At 40.5% G+C, this 9,630-nt stretch overlaps 1 protein-coding gene across 2 annotated transcripts; it reads right to left on the reverse strand.

The window, feature by feature from the left end:
- Positions 1-1,575: 1,575 nt before the first annotated feature.
- On the reverse strand, positions 1,576-9,396 carry PSMG1 (proteasome assembly chaperone 1). 2 transcript variants are annotated; one of them, XM_010723624.4, is made up of 7 exons: positions 9,218-9,394; positions 9,040-9,140; positions 7,456-7,607; positions 6,635-6,697; positions 3,389-3,587; positions 2,672-2,808; positions 1,576-1,763 (listed from the first exon to the last, which is right to left on the reverse strand). In XM_010723624.4, the coding sequence occupies exons 1-7, from the start codon at positions 9,334-9,336 to the stop codon at positions 1,689-1,691; spliced, it is 846 nt and encodes a 281-aa protein (XP_010721926.1). In that variant the 5' UTR covers positions 9,337-9,394; the 3' UTR covers positions 1,576-1,688. The 2 variants fall into 2 exon arrangements, with proteins under 2 accessions (XP_010721926.1, XP_010721932.1); XM_010723630.4 differs by lacking the exon at positions 9,040-9,140 and having other exon boundaries at positions 9,218-9,396.
- Positions 9,397-9,630: the final 234 nt, after the last annotated feature.

Below are 9,630 nucleotides of genomic sequence, written 5' to 3' on the forward strand. Positions count from 1 at the left end.
ATTACAGCTCAAGGGATAACACTTTTAAACACCGCGTAGGTAATAAAAACAGTACTAGAAGTATATTTACAGTTCCTGTATGAGCCTGCCTATTTTTATGAAATATTTTTCTTGTTATATACTGTATTGTTAACCAAACACATACAGTGTGCACACAACTCTTCCAGAGCAACAGAATTCCCAACTCAGATCAGTTGTACAAACGGGTTTTAATTAAAATGCTACACAGAAGTAAAAAAAAACAAAAACAAACCATAAATAGGAGGAACTGTATCCTGCACTTGACAAGCCTATTCGAAAATAGAGTACCCTTTCAAGTGACAGTTACTTGCTTAACTCTAGCTATATTAACTGAAGTTGAAATCATTGTCTTAAGTAAGTCAACTTTAAACCCACATCAAGAATGTCCTACTACAGAGGCAACCACAATACAGTGTGCAGTTTAAAACATCAAATAAAAACTCAAACAGAAGTTATAGTGGGCTTGCTGAAGCCTGGAATTACTTGCTTCAGTGGACACTGACTCAGTCAACAATTTTCCAACCAGAAGGGATGGCAGATCCACAATAGGAATATATGCTGTTCAGAAAGTTTCACTGAACATCCAGTGTAAGTCAAAGAAAGCAGAGAACTCCAAAACTGCTATATTCTTTTTTGCACCAAAGGATAAGCTGTGTGCAATTTAAAGATCTCTGTTCACCAACAACACCAGCAAGGCATACGTTCTTAGTCTCCATATTCTTAAGTAAAACGTGTATATGCAGTCTAGTTCAAGTCAGAACTGCCAACTCTAATGAGTATTTAAAATACACTGCAAAATTGTCAGTAAGTTTCAGAATTTTTTCAAGTACTTTAGAATTTGAATGCCTACTTTCCTCCAAAAACTGTGCATTCAGCATAAAAGACTGTGTAATAGAAGTGTTGAGGTTTGTCCTGATAAATCCCGCTGAAGCACCTTGCAAGCCTACTGCCATAATGGTTCCTGCCTCTGTCCAAAATCTGACAGAAAGCCAGCTCCTGCACTTCAATAACTCCATGACTGAAGCTGCAAAGAAACACTTGATGAGGTACTGCAAATGGGAACTGAATGTGGGCACGTACCTCTTCCTGCCTGATCTGCAGGCAGTGCCATTCTGAACTGCTGTGATCCTTTACTCAGTGAATCCAATTCACAGCTCTCCTATGAGCTCAAACAAGACCTGTGTTCCTGCCTCTTTGTAAAGCAAGCTTATTTTTCACTAGCAATTCCTTAAAAGGTATCACTATTAAAAAATATGTATATACACATGTACATACATATATATACATAGAAAGATACCTCAGAAATCTTTAGGTTAGGTAATATAAACTGAAGTAGAAAACAGACAAGAATACATTGACCATATTTACTTTTTTGTATATATGAGGAGTCAATTTAGATATGACAATTCCTTCAAGAAGAAGAGAAGAAATTGCTTTTCATATCTAAGATATCTTTCCTCACAAAGCTGTTCCTGGAGAAAGTCTTCCATCCCTACAGAAAAAAATGTGTGTTTATTGTGATGAACTAGAAAGCAACCAAAATGAATTCAAAAGTAAAAATCAAGTAGAATTTATTCTACTTTTGAACAATTCCACAATTTCAAAGCGCCCTCTCTGGAAGAAACTGGAGTTTAAATCAAGTGTCATCCGTGTTGCAAGTATCCTCTTTAGATATAGATATTATTGTGAGTTTCACCAGTTGTCAGCAACTTCTTCAAAATCTTTGTGCTTTCAGATACATCCTAGGAAAAGGAAATGATGATCAGCATTAGCTACATTGCTCTTAAGAAAATAAAAACAAACCAAAGCCCACCAAGCCTCACTATCACCCATTTCCATTTTCAATGTTATGAATATCTGTCTGGTAAACATGTTAACTGTAAACAAATATCACATCATCTTAATGAAAGTATATAGAAAACTCTCAAAGGCAACTAAGGAACCTGCAGTTTAACAATGCAATGGGGTTTATCAATTTGCCTGCATTCTCATTGTTTTTTCCTTCCATAAATGTAAATGAGTACATTATCATAGACTGGCCTGGGTTGAAAAGGACCACAGTGATCACCCAGTTTCAACCCCCCTGCTATGTGCAGAGTCACCAACCACCAGACCAGGCTGCCCAGAGCCACATCCAGCCTGGCCTTGAATGCCTCCAGGGATGGGGCATCCACAGCCTCCTTGGACAACCTGTTCCAGTGTAAACCTGTTTTAAGTTTAAACATTTAGGGGTTAGTCATTTGCACTTACATTTACACTATAAATGAATGCTAACTGGTAATGTCCACACTTCAAGCTGAAGTAAGTGCTTTAACGCACACAAATGTCTTCCATCACTGAAATGGAAGTCCAACTGGCAAAACTGAGGAGGGTGTTGTGCAATGTGAACTAACTATACTTTGACTGAAGTATTTCAGAGAGCAGAAAAACATTCACTTTGGCATCCCAGAATACCTTGATTTGCTTGGTTAGTGCAAAATAATGGAATCATCTTTATAACTGAGTTAGTAGGTCCAAGATTTAAGAAGCTTTCAGATATGGCATAAATCAGTCAGGCTTTACAGGTTTGGTAGGTCATATCACCAGCTAAATGCAAGAAATGGAAAGACAGACCAAATCTCTCATTAATTTTTTAAATATAAAATTTTACCTTGACTAAATTCTTCAGGGACTTAGAAGAAAGCAGAGGTTTGAATGCCTCAATTGTAACCGTGTCCAGTTTGATGATATCAGTGTAGCACTGGTACAATACTGCAGGAATCTGCCATACTTGACAGTAACTCAGAACTAAATACAAATGAAAAAAAAATGCGTGTTACGTTCAGCAGCGAACAGGCACATGAAAAAATAAACTATCAAAAAGCAGTAATGCACAGTTCCATCTTTTTTGCTGCTAAATATCTTCAAGAGAAATGTTTAGTTAATAAACAAAGGCAATGTAAGTTTTTTGTTGGAATAAAACAAAAATGCAAACTACAAACAGATTTTTTAGAAGAATCATCCAACTTTTATCTCTTCCCAGATGAAGTTTTCCTCATGGATGCTAACATTAATTGGGTACTCCATAAAGAAAAGCCTTACAGAGGTTTCATTACAGCACACAATAAAACCAAATTTAACCGTTACATGAGGCCAATCAGTAGCATCACGAAACCTATTTCCCTCTAACAAGCAGAAAGGGCTTATAAACCTCAAACTGGACGTGTTCGTATTTTACAAGGCAACATGTAAGATGGTGAATTGTTAGGAATTAATTTCCAAAAAGCCAATCTGGTAGACAATTCATATCACCAAGTAAAACATTAGAATTACAAACGGATTTTCTTCAAAGCAAATTTTATATTGCCACTGTGAGATTGAGAAATACCAGCAGCAGGAAGATCTCGCACAATGTTTGGTTGCTCCAGCAGTGGACAGCAGACCTCCTCTTTGAATTCTTTTGTCTTTAAGGCTTTCAGAAATGGAGACGGAAGTGTCAAAGTGGATTCCTGAGTTTTATACTCAGCTACAGGACATGTTGAAAGAATGGTTACTTGTAAACCTTCCTTTCTTATGTGGCCAAAAACCTGAAAGAAAAATGTTCATTTATCGGCAAAGTTTATCTTCTCACATTAACGATGTTAAAAACACAGACATGAATTTCAATCCAGGCAGCAAAGAGCAGTCTGCTTGGAAGACTAACTAAAATTTGATTCACAATCCCTTGAATGGAAATTTCATGTGGGTTCCTTTCATGACAGAAGTTAAAAAATGAAGAGAACAAAGAGCTAACATATTTACCAAGTCTACTAGTCTTCTTGAGAAGCTTCAGATTTTCAGCACTATCCTTTCACCTGCAAATATATTAAGGCTTACTATTTTTACTAAGGGTGACAGCAGAAGAAAAAAAAACTCCACATAAAAACCAGGCTGCTTATAACAGTAAGGTAGCTTGACAGGTTTTGAGACATTACAAATTGAAATTGTGCTCCCCAGATGCTGTTTCTGATTTATGTCGTTCTTAAATTTATGACGACTCATTTTCAAATACTCAGATTTTATTTAATTATGCTCAAGTTGAACAGAGAATTGAGAAAATATTTTTTCTGCAGCTTCCCTCAAATTCAAATAAGCCTAAAACAACATCACGCAAAACATGTATTTGGATCTGCTGCACGCCATCTCAAAACATACTGCACAGCCCTTCACTGTTTTGAAAGAATCTATGTCAAAATGAGGAGAAGCATGAGAAACGTGCACTTTCCCTCTCAACTCTCCTCTCCAGTTTTGCGATCAGAAAGGAAATAGGGCATTTGGTAAACATTACAGAAACTTGCCTGTTTCTGTACATAGCACAAATCACAGAAGTGGACCTGATGACTCCCTCCCATCAGTGTGCTACCACTGTAATATAAAACTGATGTAACTTTTCAGAAGCACTTATTTTTCAATTAATGGGATGTTTACTGTCCTAGTTTTGTTTGGGATAGAGTTAATTTTCTTCTAGCAGCTGATATGGTGCTGTGATTGGATTTAAGATGAGAATAATGTTGATAGCACACTTAAGTAACAAGCTGTTGCTGAGCAGTGCCTACACAGAGCCAAGGACATTTCTGCTCCTCACGCCACCTGGCCAGCAAGGAGCTGAGGGTGCACAGGGAGCTGGGAAGGGGCAGAACCAGGACAGCTGACTCTGGCCCATGTGGATGTCCCATAACACGTGGCATCATGCTGAACAACAAAACTGGGGGAGCTGGCCAGAGGGACTCCACTGCTCTAGTACTGGCTGGTGGTGATAAATTACACTGCATTGTGCACCACTTGTTTTGACTGGCTTTATTGCTACAGTTTTACTCTCTTCTTTCCTCTTCTCAGTCCCCTTCGTATTAAATTGTCTTTTATCTCTTACCCACAGATCCGTGTGCTTTTCAATTTTCTCCCTCATCCCACAGCAGGGTAGGGATGAGCTAATGGCAGTGTGGTGTTTATCTGCCTGCCAGGTAAAATGACAACTGTTTACTCTGCCTGGGAACGCTGTATCAAGAAAAGTTCTGCAAAAGTTCACATCTTTATTTTGTCAGTGATCACTTACTGAGGGCACAAATGAAAAAATCTGGCTCGTGGAGAGTGAAGATTTCCAGTTAGTGATGATTTACAAAGTATACAGAACAGACTCGTAACTCAAGCTAAAAGCAAAAGCATAACTTAGCTGTAAATTCTAAATACTCAATAACACTGACTTGGATAAAACTGTACACTTCTACTGTTCAAAACCACTCACATTTGAAATAATACATACACAAGCAGCTGGAAAAACAGAAATGGAAAAGACAGTGCAAACCACAAGAATCTTTCTTTTCCCAATTTAAATGAAGTGCAAGAAAGCGTGGAATACAGAAAAACCACAATGTTTAAGATTCCAAGGTTTCTAAAATTTCAAGTCAACCACTAATGCCTCACCAGGTCAAATAAACTTATCAACCAGCCATGGAATGACAAGAAAACCAGTTTTCCACAAATGTGGGTCTCAAATCCCTGTATCACTCAACAAAGTTACCCCAGATTTTTATCTCCTTTGTCTTCCCACAGCTGTTGTGGTTCTCTTGTACAGTTCTCCCCTGCACCCAAGTAATCCTCCCTATGTCCTGGCTTGGCCAGCTGGCAGGTGAGACAAAGCTGCTCGGGGACTGGCTGGGCATCAGTCAGCAGTAGTGAGCAATTGCTTTGTGCTCCACTTGTTCTGTGTGTGTACACTCACATATACTATATATAATCACCATCGTTACTATTATTTCTCTCTTTTTTGTTTTAGTAAACAGTTTTGTATTTTGTTTTTATCTCTACCTGTAAGTTCTCCTTTTTTGCCCCCAGTTCTCTTCCCCCCATCTCACCGAGAGCAGGGGGCACGAGCAGTCTGGGTGCTGAGCTGCCCACAGGATTAAACCACAACAACCAAATAAACCACGCCTCCCTTGAGGCTAGGATGGGACTGGGATCCACATCCAAAATCAACAGCCTGAAAATTCCCCCGGATTCACTTTATTAAAATCAAAAGGATATTATTTGGGGAGGGGTGAGAATCTGAATGACTAATAGTACTTGCATCCTTGAATCATGATAGGGCTGCCCATATAGCAATCTGAGTATATGAACAAACGGGACAGATAATACTTTGGAAGCAGCTTCTTTTAGACTTCCACCTTGTGAAAGAAACAGATCACACCCATTTGTGAAGACATCACCTATCCTGAATTTCACAATGTTTTATCTGGCAGCTGTACAAATTAAATTATAACTTTATTACAGAAGGATTCTCCCAGAGCTGAAATACCAATTGAAACAAGTCACTGAAAAGTTAAGATGGACAGGAAAAAGTTTGTAAAACAGGACAGGAACAAAACTGAAACTCTCCAAAAAAGTAACTGCACAGTGAGTTATGGTAAACATAACTGGCAACATCTAGAAAAGAATCTCACAGAACTCAGTAATCCTAACTTTGTTAAGTACTTAAAGTCACTGCAAAAAAAAGTTATTTACAGTACTGTCGAGTAAAGAAGAGTAGAGAGAAGAGGCAGATGCACTAACTTGAAGGTCCTAAGATTTCATTGTTCAATATGTTGTCTTGCAGTTATACCTTTTCAAGCCACTGGAACTGCTGATCTTCAGCAACATAGCAACTACATTGGCACAACAAAACCTGACAAAGGAAAAAAAAAAAAAAAAAAAAGGTTGTTTAAATGGTTTATAGGACACAACAGCAGCTTACAATCACATGTAAAGGTGGTATGACTGCAGTCAACAACTTGATACTCCTGGGATTCTTCATCTCTATTTCAGCACGAGTTTTTCATTCATAGCCTCATATGAAACATTCCACCATGTAGGGGTGACCTCGCTGCAGCCTTTCAGTACTAAAGGGAGCCTATAAACAGGAGGGTAATCAACTCTTCAAAAGGGTAGATAACAGCAGGACAATGGGAAATAGTTTTAAGTTGAGGGAGGGAAGATTTAGGTTAGATGTCAGGGGGAAGTTCTTTACTCAGAGAGTGGTGAGGTGCTGGCACAGGCTGCCCAGAGAGGCTATGGATGCCCCATCCCTGGAGGTGCTCAAGGCCAGGTTGGATGGGGCCCTAGGCAGCCTGGTCTAGTATTAGATGGGGAGGTTGTTGGCCCTGCATGTGGCAGGGGGGTTGGAGGTTCATGATTCTTGAGGTCCCTTCCAACCCAAGCCATTCTATTCTGTAATTCCATCTTTGCTTTAAACTCCACAAGCCAGAACTTGAAGTGGTTTTAGTGACTATAATGACCCTTCACATTTTCTTTTGAGAATAATCCAAAATACTGCAGCTGTAATGTTTTATCCTCTGTTTGTCCTGAGCAAGGTGGGGATGAAAGGAGCTTGCTCCCTTTTTCAAAACTCTAAAATACAGAGAAATTCATGCATAAGTCACTTACTGTTGGATCTGATATTAATTGATAGAACAAGCAGAAAGAATCTGTTGGGAGGACACTTGTTGCATCGGTTGTTTGGCACCACTCATTCCACAGTTTCACAGCTCCAATTACTTTCCAACATAAGGAATCCAGAATAAAAGAAGACAGAAAAGCTGCAAAGAATGCTGACGTTAATTTACAAAGAATAAAATCTCTGTTCTATAAATAAATAGTTGGAGTGAAATATTTCAATATCTGCAAATTAAAAAGGTACAGTAAAAACATTTTCATTGATATACATTTATCAACCATGTCCAGCAAAGATTGTGAGTAATCTTCCTGAATCAAGACATAAAGAACTGTTCTATACACAGGTAGAGATTTCTATCATTAACAATACATATTAAGAATTATATCACTATAGCCAACTTGGATTCCTTCAGAACATACTAAGAACAAGTGCTACTAAATATTATGTCTCTAATAGCTCTTGACATATGAGATTCAACAGATTTCTCAGGAAAAAATAATAGTAATGAAGTCAGCAAGGCAGAACTGTAACTTTGGCTCCAGGAAGCAGACACATGAGCATGCAAGACTTAGTGGCAAAAGAGCTGCTGAATCAAATTACTATAAATCAAAGTAGTTCCTATGAAAGAGCAGACCTAAAATGCATATTTAACTACTTTTAAAGGAAAACCCTCAAGAAAGTAAAATAAAAAAGTTAAGGAAGTTAACTAGGATAAAGATGATCTAGATGTAGAAAAGACTTAAGATGCCTCCATATCCAAAGGGAAAGAACTGTTCAGAAGCTCAAGGCCACTGTATGCATGTGTGAGAAGGGGAAAGGCTGTCTCAAGATTTCAATGTGTAATCATCTCAGAGCATTACAAACAAGTATAGGACCAAAATGTAAGAATGGGACCGAACAAGAAAGTTGTACCCAAAATAAAATAAAATAAAATAAAATCCTTGCTCATTAGTAATTAAAAAAAGTTGAGGAGGACTCAAAGTCAGAAATTTCTGTATGTAATCCATATTTTGCCAAGAACGTTAAACTAAACGGAAAGGGGGATGAATAGGACATGGAAAATTTCCAAAATCAGAACAGTTAAGTTTCAGAGAAGCTTCCCATACTCAGACAGAAAGAGATAATTCACATCCCAGAACTTTAGAAAGAAAAAGGACGAGTGAAGTAACACTAGTAATATTAACAAGCATAACCCACATATCTGATTCAATAGCACAAGGTGATCTGGGCACAGCAGGGATAAGTCAGCTACCTCCCAGACATTCTGAACTCCATGCAGAAGTGCCAGATGACTTAGGCGCAGCTTTATGAATGCACAGTCCTACTTGTAAGCACGGCACTGAGCTTCATGCCATTATCAAAAAGCAGCTTTCGCAAATTAACCAACAATCCAGATAAGAGCACCACGCACGAGCAGGATGAAGGACGAGGGGCACGGTCCCAGTTAAACCCCCAGACATAGCACGTTCCGCATTCCCCCTTCCTATCACTGCACCGCGACCCAACCCAACATGCTGCTGGCACAAGGACCGTGCTTTGGCCATTCCAGCCCCACGCGCTCGTTTCCCACCTACCGACAGCGTTGTGTCCTACGGCGACGACGAACCTGGAGCACGGCAGGGGTTCCTCGGCAGGGCTCCCCGCGGCTCCCGGCGTCCAGAACGCGGCGATCTCCCTGCCGAGAGAGGCCGGGCTCTCAACCCCCCTCCGGGAAGCACGGCGCTGCGAAGCGCTCGCACCCCACAACGCTACCTTTTCTCCTGCAGCTCCCTGCGGATCTCCCGATCCTCGACCGTCTCCTCGGTCTCCTCCTCATCGTCCACACCGGCCCGGGAAGGAGCGATCACAACCTCCCCGAAGAACGTCGCCATCACCTCGCCGTCACCGCCTCCCGCTTTCCTTCCCCCCCCCCCCCCCCCCCGCGGGCGGGCACCGCGCACGCGCGCCGAGCCGCTCCGCTGCGCCGGTACCATAGAGTTTCTCTCAGCGCTTCGACGCTCTAGCCGCGCCGACCGTAGAGAGCGGGCTCCGCGGGAGGACCGGCAGCCCCAACCCCAAGCGTGCGGTCCTAGCCCTCCCTTACCGCCCCGTCTGCTCTGAATAGAGCCAGGCCAAGTCAATAGGAGGCAGAAGGAATTGCTGTTCCAACAGAAAACGCGTTCAGT

This window comes from Meleagris gallopavo, chromosome 1 (assembly GCF_905368555.1).
Source record: "Meleagris gallopavo chromosome 1, MGAL_WU_HG_1.1, whole genome shotgun sequence".
Classification (NCBI taxonomy): Eukaryota; Metazoa; Chordata; class Aves; order Galliformes; family Phasianidae; genus Meleagris; species Meleagris gallopavo.